At 39.7% G+C, this 16,708-nt stretch overlaps 1 protein-coding gene across 1 annotated transcript in view; it reads right to left on the reverse strand.

Moving 5' to 3' along the window:
• The window catches only part of kcnip3b (Kv channel interacting protein 3b, calsenilin), a 93,274-nt gene that overhangs the window by 35,169 nt on the left and 41,397 nt on the right, over positions 1-16,708 (reverse strand). The window contains exon 4 of the mRNA XM_041788373.1: positions 5,257-5,431. Coding sequence (XP_041644307.1) covers positions 5,257-5,431 — 175 coding nt within the window. The remainder of the gene's footprint in view (positions 1-5,256; positions 5,432-16,708) is intronic.

The following is a 16,708-nucleotide window of genomic DNA, read 5'->3' on the forward strand; positions in this document are numbered from 1 at the left end:
CATTGATAGAGTCTTTCTAGATGTGTAGCTGCCCAGACAGAAGGTGCTAATGCAACCCCATACCATCAGAGCTGTAGTCTGAACTGTGCACTGAAAACAAACTTGATGGTCCCTCTCCTCTTTAGTCCGCAGGACACAGTGTCCATAGTTCTTATAGAGAATTTCAAATCTTGATTCATCTGACCACAGAACAGTTTTCCATTTTGCCTCAGTCTATTTCAAATGGCTTTGGCCCAGAGAAGATGTCTTTGTTTCTCGACCATGTTCACATATGACTTCCTTGCAGGAAACAACTTTAACTTAAATATGTGGATGGTACAGCCAACTGTGATAACAGATAATGATTTCTGGAAGTGTTCCTGAGCCTAGGCAGTGATTTACAGAACAGAATCATGTCTGTTTTTAATGCAGTGCCACCTGAGGGCCCGAAATTCACCAGCATCCAATATTGACCTTTGTCTTGTCCCTTGCTCACAGAGATTTCTCCAGATTCTCAGAATCTTCTGATAATATTATGTACTATGGATGGTTAGAAGAATTTTACATTGAGGAAAATGTTTCTGATGTTCCACAATTTTTAGATGTAGCTTGTTGCATATTGGTGAAACAATGCTCTTCTTAACTTCGGAGATCTCTGCCTCTCTAAAATGATCCTTTTATACCCACTGACCTGTTCCTACTCAATTTAAAATGGGAAAAATGCTCTTCCAGTTGTTTTTATTTGTACCACTTACTTTTCCAGCCTTTTGTTGCCCTGTGCCTATACGTTTTGGACATTTGTTGCTACCATCAAATTCAAATGAGCTAACATTTTCATGAACTCGTAAAATGTCTCAGTAACAACATTTAATATGTCATTTATGTTCTGTTGTGAATAAAATATGGGTTTATGAGATTTGACAATCAATGTATTCTGCTTTATTTACATTTTACACAGCGCCCCAAATTTTTTGGAATCAGGATTGTACATGATACATGAGAAAGGGATCTTGAGGGTGTCATTCATTGGAGGAACATGATGAATCTAGACAGCATCTTTAGTGTTAGGAGCTGATTTGCCTTTAAAGCATGATTGATTTCTTTAGACTGAACTGTAACAGCCCTACTAATGTCCTCTGTGTGAAAGTTGCTCTGGTTCTGTTGTCACCATCCTGTTATTTCACCCCAAAACCATTTCTTTCAACAAATCTGGAACCAAGACAGGATATCAAAATATCAGGGGCAATCGTAACTCCTTGAGTCGCACTGAAACTGAGTAGCTGTTATGAAGGGTTCATGCTCATTAGTAGAAATATTGAACATGTAAAATCTTTGTAAATGTCCCACGTCAAAAGTTACTTCTATCCATCCATCCATTCTCTTCTGCTCATCCAGTGTAGAGTCATTGTGGCAGCAAGCTGAGCAATTTGACCGAGACATCCCTCTACCCTCCTGGGGGATCCTGAGGTGTTCCTCCAACAATCCCTCCAGGGAGCTCTGGGTCTACCCCAAGGTCTCCTCTAGGTCTGCCAGAAAGACCTACAAATGGAGGCGACCAGCAGGCGTTTGTATCAGATGCCCAAACCACCTCGTCTGGCTCTTTTTGAGGCGAAAGATCAGCAGCTCTACTCCAAGCTCCCTCTTGATGCCTGAACTCCTCACCTTATCTGTAAAGCTGAGCCTTTAAAATTTAACAAAGTCGTCTCTTGTTGCCACCTGGGGCCGCCAAAGTGAAAGGTTGCCTGGTTAAGGCTGTGAGGAAAAGTGAGGTAGCACTTTTGAGGTTTTGCCAGGGGAGAAAGATGAGAGGCAAACCTGATACAGGTTGTGTGTTTGCTATAAAACTGGACTATGTGATAGATGTGACAGGCCAGAGCTCCTGTTTAAATGGTGAATGAGGCTGAAAAAGACCAGTCACAAAAATCCATCTCATTTAGTTTAATGGAATCTCTCTGAAGTCTGGTATAATGTTTGCTCCTCACCTTACATGACCTGTACACAAACACATCAAGTGTTCTTAGATTAAATACAGATTTCTTTCCCCTGTATTCTGTTATACACAATGAGATTCAAGAAGTGAGTAGGACAGGGAAAGAAATAAGAAGGTCAAGAGGAAAAGTAGAAAACCAGGAGTTCTTCTTATTTAACTACTTTGTGCATCCTTGTGTCATTTCTTCTGGACTGATCCTGAAATCATTCTCATAACGAAGGATCTTCCAATTCCTTAAATGTATCTGGAGGAGCTCAGACTGAGGAAACACTCCTGTTTCCTCTATGGAGTCTTTTAACCAATAACACAATATGACTGGGAGGAGACATGAGGAGCAATGTGAGTGAGGGACACAAAGATTTACTAAAACAGGGAAACAGTCAATGACTATAGGAGAAGACATACATTTGTCAGAGGTAAAGATAGCAGAAGGATTCTGGTTCAGAGAAGGAAAAACTGAGAGAGGATAAAAGCAATGACGAAGCAGCAAAAGGGTCAAATAAATGGTTCAGGTCAAGAAAGGTAGGGAAGGACCAGAATAGGTGGCTAAGGTGACATGATTGAAAAGTTGGAGATGATAGAGAAAATGCAGGGACAGGGGTAACTGGAAGGTAAAGGAAGGGAGATGTCAAGTAAAAGTTGAGCTGCAACCTTCATTGTTGAAAATGAAGGTAACACAGAGGTGCAAAAGTATCCAAAAAGTATTCCAATGTGGCCCCATTTCAACATTGGCCATTCTACAGCAAATAAAGGGTATCCTCCTGGTACAACAATGGTTAGCTTTAGTATTTATAAAAAATGTAAAAGGGTTAAGCTTTTATAACTCATCTATTTTGATAATACTGGGGTTGAGAGTTTGGCATGAATTTGCATAATAGTGGCAATGTCAAGTTTACTGACAAGTTCATTGCCATTGTTTGCTAGAAGGCAGCAGGCCCTCCTTTTGCCTGTTTCTTGATAAAAAAAAATGTGGTTGAAAAAACTTCTGAGGTAACATTTAATATGGCATAGGTTCAATGAGCTTATGTGAGACTACACGCGTGTTATACAGTCTGTTGCAACAACAGAAAGGAGCATTAACTTTAAGCTACAGAAAGATCAAGAAAAAAAAACTAGGACAATATGAAAGAAAATCAGCTGGTAGCAAAACATAAGAAGAAATGCAGTAGGAGACCAAAAGAAATAAAATAAAGTGAGAGCTAGAGAACATCAGATCAAGTAACAGAGAGGAGAGCGGGCATATAAGGGATTAAAGACATCAGAAAGAAACACTGCTGACTTGAGAGTCAGCACAAGAGGACGGTAGATGGTAATGACATAAAGGTAAGAAAGTTGGGAAGGAAATAAGGAGTTGGAGATCTAAAAGAATGAAGAAGGAAGGACAAAAAGAAGTACTGAAGGACACGCATATGAAGTAAAGGAAAAAGAGTTATCAAAAGAGACAAGGTGTTTGGAATTGCTGGAGGAGAAAAGAAAGCTGGAGCAAAACTAAGCTTAACCACAGCTTTAATAGAAGTTTTATCATACAAATTAGAAATGTATAACTAGTTAGTAAAAATATGAGAAAATGTGAAAAACAGATTGAAACTAACTGTTGAAGTTAGTGGTTTCAAGCACACTCCTGTATTCACTGTACATAAAGATAAGTGACAAACCAAAGGTATACCTCACATGTCTTTGATTAACCTTTCCCAAACTTACCCTAACCCTGTACACTGCAGTCTAATTCAAGACCTGAAAATCTTCTGAGGCCATCAAAAATCCCTTGCAAAACTACAACACAAGACTTAAATATTTAACTTTTACTGACCATATTTTTGTTTTGTAAACAGGGAATTTCCAAGCAAATGCTTGCTTTAGAGACATTATAATTACTCAGAGCGCGTTTGTAAGGAAGTACAATCACCGCCATTTATTTCAATTTAATCAGACATCAGTCACCTAAATTTCCTTTACTAATTTCATTTCTGTAAATAAACTTTTTTGTCTAGCAAACCATTCCCAAGTAGCATTAAAGATTTTGCAGACACTGATAAATTTGTAAAATCAGGAAGCAAGCATTGTAATAGAATGTTTAACACTAGCTGATCTAACACCAGTTCAACCATGACACTAAAGAGATAAAAGATAAAAAGGTGACATCAGTGAAAACTTCCAGCAGTGTTTTGTTTTATTTGATAGTGTAATTTATGATCATTCAAAATGTGATTTAATCTTTTTAAACTCATATGATTTTTAGCAATGTCTTATATGATGTATCCTGAGCCCCGAGTCAAACTAGAAGTATTTCCTGACCCAACAAATCACTAATAACAATATCAATAATAACTGATAACAAATCAGTTTATCAGTAAATAAAAATGCACACAGTCGATAAATAATGGCAGTATTTTGTCGGTAAAAAGTGTCCATTAGGATTTAAGCTGGATACAGTATCAACAGACTGCAGCTTGTTCCTAATGAGCAGGTATTTGTTATCATCAGGTTTCTCACAGAGACAAAACAATACTACTTATATTAATAGAATATTCATTAGAATGAATACTCAGAATTATACTCAGCAGTTAAAGCTGATCAGCTGATGTTGCCATTAAAAATGGTTTCCTTAAATCTCTCCATGCATCTCTGAAGAGAAACATCAGGGACTTACAAAAACAGGACATGATATGCATGAATGTAACTCAGTCAGTTTTTGTTTTGCATCTGTTATATTGATACGTTATGATTTAATGATGCTTATACTCAATGGGTGTGAGTGATAGTCAATAAAGGGAGAATATATAGTATTTGAAAATGACGTCTTCAACACAGGGGTTGAGAGACTAGGATGTACCCTGACAGCTGTCATCACCGTCTGTCCCTGAATGTGTAGATTGATGCTGCACAGTCACAGCGGGACCACTGGGTGGAGCTCTGGGACCAAGACCAGGCACAAACCAGGCCTGACACTGCATGCATGTATATTTGCACTTTTTAAAGGGAAACTTGATTAAAGACAAGCCCAGAGGATGAAGGTGGATGTATCAGAGTATTTCAGGTCAGTGAATGGATAATTGACAGTTCCTAGAAGATGTAGACGTTTGATAAACGAGTGTTTGGACTGAATGATCTCCAGGTGCTTGACCCTGAGGTCAATGAGCCAGGAGAGCCCACAGGGAGCACAAGAGGCCGATGAGGTCTCAGCAGTCAATCCGGGGATCAATTCGAACTCTGTTAGTCACACTTGTTCTGCATTCACAACCTCATCCGTTTCACCAAGACATGACAAACTAACCCCCCCTCTGTACCTTTGTCCTGTGGCTGAGTGCTGGCGATGATCCATTTCACCAAGCAGCACTTCATCAGAGCTTTTCGAGAGAACCGTGGCTTCTGCCACTTCCCAGAATCCTTCACTCTGCCTGGTGCGGGCTCCACGCCGTTAGCATCCCCCAGCAGGCTGCCATCGACCACCTTACCATCCGCCTGCAGGGAGGAAGGGAGAGAGGGAGAGGACAGGGGGAGAGAAAGTTCAGGTCAATATGGAAATGAAACAAAGCAGGCGGAGATCTTTAAATAAAGCAGGAGATTATGTGTGTGCCTGGAAAATATTATTAGCCTCTGATCTAAAGGGTTTTCAGGAACACTTTGAAGAGGTTCAGAGAGAGTTCAGTCTTTTGTGTTTCACAAGTTTTTATTCTTTCTGAGTTTCTGAAAAGTTTGTGCTGAAATCAAGTTTCTGCTGTTTTTTCTCTCTAAACGGACGCGTGTGCTTTTGACTAATATTCAAGCTGAATCTGATGGCAAAAAAGAGATGGGTGTATCAAGCAGTCTGACTGAAGAAACAAAGTTAAAATACATACATTTCAGGTACAACTGTCATACTCTACCTCATTTATTATATTTAAAGGTGGTGCTTATTTTGAACACACAATATCAGATTGTTTGGTAGAACAGATGAAAACATTTACAGTTTGTATGATGAAGTGAAATTTACAAGTTGCCTCTTCATGTTATACAACAGCTGGTTTTGACCAAGCAATGTGATTGGACAAGAGGGCTTCCATTAGTGACAATACAGACGAATCCGATGGCTGATTTGTGTCTGCCTTCCATAACTGTGGCTTGAAAATGGTTTGGATTGAAAATGTTAGACAGCCACAGACAAAGCTACCTTAGTCAGATGATCCTAACTTTATGTAAATTTAGCAAGTTATTGTCATTTACCTTTGTCTAAAATCTGTTTCAGAATTACAGAAAAAACCATATACCACACATTTGGGATCGAGCACTGTCTATTACAATGATAGTTCATTCACTAGCTTAGCATTTATCTTATTAAATAAACAGCTGAAGTCAATCTTCACAGACTAGTAATGTTAATAAATATCTCTTATTACATACAGAACTTTGAAAAGTATTTGCCCCTTTGCGGATCTTTAATTTTTTTTGCATTTTTGTCATACTTGAATGTTTCAGATCATCAAACAAATTTTAATTTTAAACAACCAGAGTAAAAAAAAATGTTGTTTTTAAATGATGATTTCATTTATTAAGGGAAAAAATGCATTCAACCCTGCCTGGCCTTATGTGAAAAAGTCACTAACCCCTAAACTTAAACCTTATGGCAAGCATTTTTCATAACAGGCAATGAGTCTTTCACATCACTGTGGAGGAACGTCACCCACTCTTCCTTGCAGAATTGTCTTAATTCAGGCAAAATGGACTGTTTTTGAGCATTAGCAGCCTTTTTAAGGTCATGCCGCAGCACCTCATCAGATTCAAGTCTGGACTTTGACTAGGCCACTCAAAAACCTTCACTTTGTTTTTAAGCCATTCGGAGGTGGATTTGCTGGTGTGTTCTGCATTATCCTGCTGCATAACCAGAATGATCTGCCGCAAGCAGACCATCTGATGCTCTGTTGGAGGAGCTATCTTTAGATCCACAAAAAAATCCCACCTCTGGACATTCAGTGTTCACTGGGATGAGAGAAAACAACCTTTGGTCAGTAGTGTCAGGCTGTCTCTGCATGCTGTGTGTTTACCTGCATTAGTAGGCCGTCTCATTAGTCCACAGAATGTTTTCAGGATCATTAAGATATTTTTTGTCAATTACTAGATGAGCCTTTGTGTTGTTTTGGTCAGCAGTGGTTTCGGCCATGAACCTCTCCTGTAGATACCATTTTTGTCCAGTCTCTTTCTCATTGGTGAATCATGAAGACTGACCTCAACTGAAACAAATGAGGCCTGCAGGTCTTCAGACGTCATTCTAGGCTCTTTTGTGACCTGCTGGATGAGTCTTCCATACGTTCTTGAAGTAATTTTGGTCAGCCAGCTACTCCTGGGGAAAATTTACCACAGTTTCAAGTTTTCTCTGTTTGACTCCTTTTCACAGTAGGCCAGATAAGTTTTGAGGGCTTTTTCCCTTAAATAAATAAATACATCATTTAAAAACTGCATTTTGAATTAATTCAGGTTATCTTTGTAAATTATAAAAATTTGTTTGAGGATCTGAAACATTTAAGTGCAACAAATATGCAAAAATATAAGAAATTATATAAGAAACTCCTGCTCCCATTGAGATGGGTGAGGAACAAGGAAAAAGGGAGATGACAAGGCTTCAGGAGTGTAGAGCAGGAGTATTCTCTTGATTTTCTTTGACTTTTCTTGACATAGCTTGGTTACAAAGTAAAGATAGTTGTGCATCAATAACAACTATATCCGTTTTTGAAATATTATGAGCTTACTTGTGTTAACACAGGAAAAACTATCGGAATCCCAGACTTCCATTCCTCTTCAAAATAAAAGCCCCAGATGTCATAAATCTACAAGGGGAGACTGAAATTCAATACAAGAACCGAAAATTAGATTTTTATCAGATGCCATGTGGACAGTGAGTATGAGATGCTGCTGTTGATTTTTACTTTTTTTTTTACCACCATTTTCTGCTTGTCAAACTGTGGAACCCAAGCAAAACCATACTACAGACAGAGATGCTATGGATGCTGTCATTGCTGTGATTATCTTTAGCAGCTTTGTGCCCATGACCAAATCACAGCAGTGGCAATATTCGGTAGGCTACAACATCACATCCTCTCATGATATTGCTGAATTTTACCTCACTTACTTACCTACCAACAAGAATTATGCTATACAACTTTCGTTCAATCACTCCTGTGATAAATTTATGTCATTTGGGATCTGCAGCCAAGGCTCTAATAAATCACTGTTCCTTTGAAGTCAAGTTCCCTTCAACCTTGTGAAGACTACAAGAACTTTTCCACATCTGTCTTTTGTATTAAAGATAAACAAGCAGGATTTGTTGCCTTCTGTCTTTCAAAGTTGACTTTCTCAAACGGCTCGACAAGTAACAGAGACCAGAAGGCAGCAGCTGGCAAAGAGCAGAGATAGTGAGACCAAAGCAGTAAATGTTAGATAGAAAATGTTGTTTTTTAATAACCTCTGCCAAGGAGGTTATGTGATCGGGTGGGTTTGTTTGGTTGTTTGTTAGTTTGTCTGTTAGTTTGTTAGCAACATAACTCAAAAAGTCATGGACGGATTTTCATGAAATTTTCAGGAGATGTCAGAAATGGCATAAGGAAGAACTGATTCGATTTTGGGACTGATCCCGATCACCGTCTGCATCCAGGAATTTTTTAAAGGATTCTGTACTATTGGGAGGTCTGCGCTGTTACCACTTTACACCAGGAGATGGCGGACATGAGTAACTTATCCAAAGTTTTGGAGTTGATAGAGTTTGAAAGATGCACGCCTGGTTGAGGAGACGAGTCAGAGCGTAACAGAGAGAAAGACAGCGTATTGTAGCGAGAATATTCACAATGCTGGGAAGAATAGAGGAATATTCACCCACTGCCATGACTTTCACTTGTAGTGAAGCCAATGCTTTGCCTCACCGTGTCTCCACCCCATTGGGGAGGGAGTAATCGGCATATTAGATTTTGGGAGTGATCTGGATCACCGTCTGGATCCAGGATTGTTTTTAAAGGATTCTTCACTATTGGGAGATAGGGCTAATGGTGGAGGTCTGCACTCTGAGTGCTTTTCTAGTTATTATTATGTTGGACAACACAAAATAAGCATACCAACAACCATACACAACCTTGCTGGTGTTGAATTTGAAATTAAACCAACCCTAAGGCTTCATCCTGCCTGCTGTGGCCTCTCTGAGAAGCAAGAGCTGGAGATGACACTAACATGGTCCCTTTTTTTCAGAACTGATTTAAGCACTGTTATTGGCAGAGAGTCCAACCACCTCCTCTCAAAATCTGAGGCCCTTAACCATCCCAAACACCGGGAAATACAGACAGAGACACAAATCCATGAGTCACAAGTGATGGTTCAAATGCATATTTTCTTAAAAGTCTTTGAGGATCTATGGAGCACTTTGGCTACTAAATGTTTCACCATGTTCACCAGATACAAGGCAGCTACGTCTGATGCTGTTTGGAGTCACAGTGAGTTGTGAGAGCTTCTTCAGTGAATAAAGCTGCCTCCTACAAGCCACAATGCTGAAAAATGAGAGCAGAACTAAAGGCAGGAGGAAGCATATAAAACAGAATAACACAGAAGTGGTGTATGTTGCAACAGAGTCTGCTATATGTTATGTTTTAGCCTTTTTTATCAGTGTCACCTTTAGTTCATCACAACCACATTAACAAAAGAGCACAGAAGACCATCCTGATGAACAGAAAACATCATCAAGCAGCTTCATTATGAGCACAGAGATAATTTTACTAGAGCACTTAACAGTCCATGGACTTGCGCCAGTCGCAGGATATAAATGCCACCACCCCCTCCTACTCACTGGCAATCAATTTCCTGAATAATTCCTGCTGCGTTCACAGATCAGCTCACCCTAACTTCATGTGGAAAAATACACTAGAGGGCTAACAGGAAAAGTCTGTGGAAAATTTAGCTGTAAGCATTCACACATTGAGCTCACCAGGAGAAAATGTTGAAGTTTTTAGGAGCTCAATGCGTGCAGGAATAGGGTTTATCTCATCATGCTACCTTGATCAACTGATTACAAACATGCACTCAAGTTTTAAAGTAACCTCTCAAACTTAACTCCCTAATCCTCTCTGCTGTTTTTAGAGTATTATTCATTGTGGATTTGCTGTGATTATGCTCATCTGTGTCCATAATGAGTAGACAAGTGTCCAGACTCCAGAATTTTCAATTAATTAATTTCAAAAAACAAAACAAAACAGGATTTTAAAAAGACATGCAAATTAATCATACAGCTGTCCACAGTGGCTTTGTATGTTTGATGAAAACACATGCCAAAAATTCTCTATGCTCCTAGTTTTTCTTATTTTATCCACCTCAAAGATCAGCATCATCCGAGATCTTTTAATTAGTGAGCAGTCTGCCCTCACTGTCTTCTTCCCCTGTGCCTGTCTGCCTCTAGTGAGATACACACTCAAGAAGGACAACCATCACTGCAGCCCTCCACTGATCTGGGCTTTATGGCCCAGATTGGTGGAGGGCTGCAGTGATGGTTGTCCTTCTGGTTCTTGGGCACCCCTGTTCTTAGGGCCCTTCTCTCCCAATTGCTAGGTTAGGCCAGACGACCAGCTCTTGGAAGAGTCCTGGTTCTGCCAGACTTCGTCCATTTCAGAATCATGGAGGCCACTGTGCTCTTGGGAACCTTCGGTGCTGCGGATTTTTCTGAAGCCTTCCCCAGATCTGTGCCTCGCAACACTCCTGTCTCTGAGCTCAGTTCCTTTGACCTCATGAATTGCTTTGCTTTGATTTGCATTGTCAGCTGTGAGGCCTGCTATAGAGACGTGTGCCTTTCCAAATCATGTCCAATCAGTTTAATTTATCACAGGTGAACTCCAATCAAGGTGTAGAAACATCTCAGCAAGATCATGTAAAATAGGAGGAACCAGAGCTAGTTTTTAGTGTTTTTGCAAAGGATCTGAACACTTATGTAAATGTGATATTTCAGTTTTTTATTAATAAAAAAAAATCCAAATTGTCCAAAAGTCTTCTTTTTTTACTGTGTTGGGAGACTGAGTGTAGATTAATGAGAATAAAATAATCATTTTTCAATTGTAGCATCAGGCTGCTACATAACAAAATTGAAAATAGTAAAGTAAATAGTGAATACTTTCTGAATGCATTGTATACAACCAACAGAGTTCCCTATCTGCTGATACCAATATTCATCTTTTTAAGCTAGCATCTGCAGATGCTAGTATCATCCTGGCGAAACTGTGTATCCCTAAAATCTTCTTAATAAATCTACCGATGCGCAATCCTTTTCGCTTTAATATAAATCTATGTTTCAAAATCTTGTATAAAGTTCTGATGCCATTCAGAGACCCATTCCCTACTATTCTTTTATATCATTAGATGAACCTCTAATGCAATCCTTCTCAAATTAAGCCTGCAATTAATCTGGTTAATTTTAAATTGATTAACTCCACCATTTTTAAACATAAAGAAGTCATGATATCTTCTAATTACCAGAGATACAGATTGATTAAATTAAGATTATTAGACTTTAGTATAACTTTTCTTACCTCTGTTTATAGTTCACTATTGTTACAGAGTCTACATTAGGGGAAATTAGTCCATGTGGAAAAGGGACAGAATGTAAACACCATGCTGCAACATGTAGCCTCGTCCGTTAGTGCACCCAGGGGAACAACCACCTTTTTCATTCTTAAATAAAAGAAAAAACGGTGACTCTCAACTAAAACCCCATTCTGGGTTCTGAAATCGCTTGTCAGACAGTAAACAATGCAGAAGCGGGAGCAGAAGTCGTGGCTTTTGTCATTAACTGCTGGCTACATCAGCATCTTTAAAAGATGGCTGTTTATCCAAGAGGCAGCAACATCAGAACCCTCCAAACCCTGCTGGATCGCTGACGATCCCAAGCAGGAGCACACATGTACTTCACTATATCTCAGCAGGTATAAGAGGATCTCTATGGAGTAAAGTGCGATCTGAAACTTACTTTTTTTTTTGCCAATCTACAGATGGATCCTGACATTAACATCCCTTCAAGAAAATTTTTTTTTAAAGATTTATTTTGGGCTTTTGGTGTCTTTATTGATAGAGGGAACAGGGACGAGAGAGTGGGGAGAGACAAGCAGGAAAGGGCCACAGGCCGGATTCCAGTCCACGCCGCCCACATACACAGGGGACCCCTTAAACCACTAGGCCATCTGTGCCCCTTAAGAACATTTTTAATTCAGGTGCAAAGCATGGTTTTTATTTACAGCCACATAGCTAAACCCATGATGATCTGACTTTTTATCAACATTTTTCCACAGAAAAATTCAGCAGTTTTGCTATCGGTCCTCCATTTTGAAACAGGAAATAAAAGACAATAACTTCCTGTCAGTCGATCATGATGCACCTTTTTCTTCTTCTATTGTTTTCTCGGCAGTATCGATTAATCAAGGCCAGCCAGAGATCAACAGAAGACAAGATAGTTATCCAGCATCTTGGAAAGAAAAGAAAAACAGTCCTCTACAGCCCAATGATGAAAAGTTGAAGTCTGCCCTCCTAAAATCGGATTAATTCGCATTTCACACAGGAATAACACATGTGCGCAAAATATGAATTAGTATAATGATAAATTATACATATGAGAGTTACAGTTTCTGTTGTGTATTTCTTAAAAAGTTATTTTTTCTTCTGATTGCCAAGGCCTGTGGGGACTAAATACAGGTGTAAAAAAGTTGTGATCAGTGTTTATCTAGGTGTGATTTCTATAAGATTAAATTTCCATTTTTTTCTTTTACTTGATCTTTCTGACTATATAACTTTTGATAAATTAATATGACATGCTTGCACCACACATGCTCTGAGAGTCCTGGGTGTCCTAAAAAAATAGATATCTATAACTTGATTGTGTGATTCTACAGGCATTTTTTAAATAAAAAATACAGGTGGACCAAAACTAGCAAAAAATGGCTTGGGGTTCCAAGGGGTTAAGACAACAGCTGATATGATTTCAGACTGCTGTAGGGGCTCTATTTTGCAAATATAGTCCCTCTGTTTGTTTGTGTTGTAAATTCTGATGTTCCTTTTTATGTGTTTAAAATTCATCCATTAATCAGCCACTTTTTCTGCAATTATCAGATGTTTGAACAGCTTTATTTGAATGTGTAACTCACTTTATGAGGCCTATCAGCCAACAGAACCATCATGTATTTGCTTCACTCGCCATATGGTGTGTAAAACGTCTATAAAGATGGATCACAACATCTTGGCTGCTACATAGAAGTCCTTTCACTGAGTGAATACAGAAACAGAAGAGTGGTTTCAAAGAAATACTGGGGTTGACTTATATACAGAAAAGACGCTGGATAGCTGAGAGTTTACTGGGTATTATTGACAGCTTTAAAGATAAAAAAAAATCTTGACACCAACTTTCCAGGAAATCAGAGTGGAGGTGAGATTACTTTAATATTCCTGAATTAATCACATCTTTGAAATTTCCTCTCCCTCAGACGAATTAAAAGCCTGTTTCTCTTCATTTTCATATTCAGCTCCAATTCATCATCCTGACTCTTATTATGCAAGTGTGATCCTCTCTGGTTCATTCATATTCAGCATTTATCTGCCTCTATCACAGAGAATAAACTTGACATCGAAGTTTTTTCTCCCTAATATGTTTCTCAATTCCTTTCCCCTCATATCTCCACATCATTTCAGTGATGATTTAGTCGGTCTTTTTCTTGAATTCCCAAGAAGCTCCATTAAGCTGCTCCTGCTGGGCACATGTAAACCACACACACACATATAGGGAAAACTCACGCTCATACATGTGTACTCTGGAGCGAGTGTGGGGAGGAAGATGAAAGAGGTGAACGCAGAACAAACAGCAGCTCTGTTTACTCTGTGGGGAGGAGAGGAAAGCAAAGGATGACAGAGGGAGGAGAGGGGGAGGGGGGGGGGGTGGGAGCTTTCTCTCACATACACACACATTGGGGATTTTAAACGCCGATTTAATCCCATGGGAGTCTGCCCATGAAAATCCTTCACTTTAAGGTGGTGAGAAAGAATTAGAGAGAGAAAATAAAGAGAGGGAGTGGAAAAAAAGAAAAAGATGTGAGGAGAACAAGGTCCTTCTCGTGTTCCTGGAAGAACTGAAGTCAATTAGCATAATGAATACTGGCCTATCTGAGGAGGAGAGCAGGAGGACAGCCAGAGGACGGATGGATGGAGGAGATGGAGATAGAAAAGCTCTTTGTGGAGGAATACATTTATAAAGCTTTTTCTGCTGGCTTCCACATGAAGAGACTAAAAAGAGGAGCAAAAGGTGAGAGAGGAAGGGCAGGAAAGATGAGGAAGACTGCAAGGAGGCGAAGAAACATGTGCATAGAAACAGGCTTATACTATAATACTGAAACAGAAATAGGTACTGGAAACTCTTCCACTCATCTTAATACCTATTTATTCACAAATCACTGTTGGCACTGCAGAGAGGAGTTTAAGATGAGGGAACGAGCTCAGCAGTGACTCCTGTCTTCTTCTGTGACATAAATTAGAGGAAAGAGTTGTTTTTCTGTGTGGCTTTTCCGTAGAAAAGACACAAATTGGAAAGATGAGAGTCCTGAGACAAACAGATGCAGCGGAAACACAAGAATATTCAGCGCTGCTTTAGTGGCATGGACCGCTGGACTACTCAGGCATGCCCACAATTATAACACACACAAAGACAAACACACACATGTACACACACCGAGTTTTAGCCAGTATTTTTTTTTCTATCATAACGCATCAGCTAGCTTTGTCCTGGGGCAGCACTTCCCTCTTAATGTCTACTCAAGATCCTCTGAAGCACACAAACGCACTATATGGCAGAGTATACTGTCTAACCATTCACTCAAAGTAAACACAGAGCAGTGAAGCGGAGCGCATGGCTATACTCTCATGATAAATTATTAAAAATCAGTGGCTGTGTTTTGGTTGTGTGTTGTTTTACATGAAGTGTGAACGGTGTCCTCTTTACATGAAGTCTTCTCGCTGTTGGTCTGCTGCACACCACACAAACAGAGAGTAAAAGGACTTTACAAAACAAAAGACGCCCTGGATCAGTAGGTAGTCTGTCACAATCAGAAGGTTGTGGGTTTGATCCCCAGCGCTAGCAGTCCCATGTTGATGTGTCCTTGGGCAAGACACTTAACCAGAATTTGCTCCCACTGCTTCGTCTGGCATGTAAATACAGTGCTGTGAAAAACTATTTGCCCCCTTTCTGATTCCTGAGTTTTTTACATATTTATCTTACTTCAGTGTTTCAGATCATGAAACCATTTTTTTTATTTCACAAAGACAACCCAAGTAAATAAAGTAATTGTTAAATCATGAGTTAAATGTGATTAACCACCACTTTTGGAAAGCTGAGTTCAATTTCAGTGGCCACTCCCAGGCATGACAACCGCCAGATTTGTTGAATCAAGAAATCAGTTAAATAGAAGCTGTCAGACAAAGTGAAGTAGGCAACAAGATCTCAAAAAGAAACGCATCATGCCACGATTCAAATAAATTCAAGAACAAATGAGAAACAAAGTTATTGAACTCTATCAGTCTGGAGAAGGTTACAAAGACATTTCCAAGGCTTTGGGACTCCAGCAAACCACAGTCAGAGCCATTATCCACAAATGGAGAAAACTGGGAACAGTGGTGAACCTTCCCAGGTGTGGTCAGCCAACCCAGGAGGTTACAAAAGAACCCAGAACAACATCTGAAGACCTGTAGGCCAAACTGGCCTCAGTTAAGGTCAGAGTTCATGAATCAGCCACAAGAAAGACACTGGGCAAAAATGGCATCATGGGAGAGTTCCAAGGCCAAAACCACTGCTGACCAAAAAGAACACAAAGTCTCACATTTGCCAAAAAACATCTTGATGATCCCCAAGACTTTTGGAGAAATATTCTGTGGACTGACGAGACAAAAGTTGAACTTTCTGGAAGGTGTGCAACCTGTTGCAACTGGAGTAAAAATAACACAGCATTTGGTAAAAAGAACATCATGCCAGCAGTCAAACATGGTGGTGGCAGTGTGATGGTCTAGGGCTGCTTTGCTGCTTCAGGACCTGGACTACTTGCTGTGATCGACGGAACAATGAATTCTGCTGTCTACAGAAAATCCTGAAGGCGAATGTTTGGCTGTCAGTTCATGACCTCAAGCTTAAATATACCAGCAAGTCCACCTCTGAATGTAGGGCTGCGACAACAAATAGATAAAATCGATAAAAATCGATAATTAAAAGTGTTGGCAACTAATTTATGTATTGATTCGTTGTGTCGCGTGATTATGGTGTCACTTGGCGTGGCGTGGAGTTGTTTACGTCACACACAGACGGCTGATAAACTTCACTTTCACTTGGTTTAGTACTTCTTTGATTATAATCTGATGATCAGAGAAAAATTAAGTAGATATATTCATCATCAGCCAAAGACCAGCTCTTATAACTGGGCTGGGCCAAATGATCAGGATTTCTAAAGAGAGGCTGATCTGATTTCCCACACAAACCAAGAACAGTTTTCATTCCTACGCTGAAGACACGCAGCTTTACTTTAAGGTAAGAAATCAAAAACTGGTTGTAACCAACGAACTCAAACTGAACAGCAGCAAAACAGAGCTCGTGGTTATGGCCCCCAAACCACTGCTTAGGAAGGTTGGATATCTCATACTTAACGTGGGCAGTAGTCCCATCTGCCCATCCTCTGAGGTCTGAAACATGGACATCATCTTGGACTCCACCCTCTCCTTCCA

Source organism: Cheilinus undulatus, linkage group 5, assembly GCF_018320785.1.
Source record: "Cheilinus undulatus linkage group 5, ASM1832078v1, whole genome shotgun sequence".
In the NCBI taxonomy this organism is placed as follows: Eukaryota; Metazoa; Chordata; class Actinopteri; order Labriformes; family Labridae; genus Cheilinus; species Cheilinus undulatus.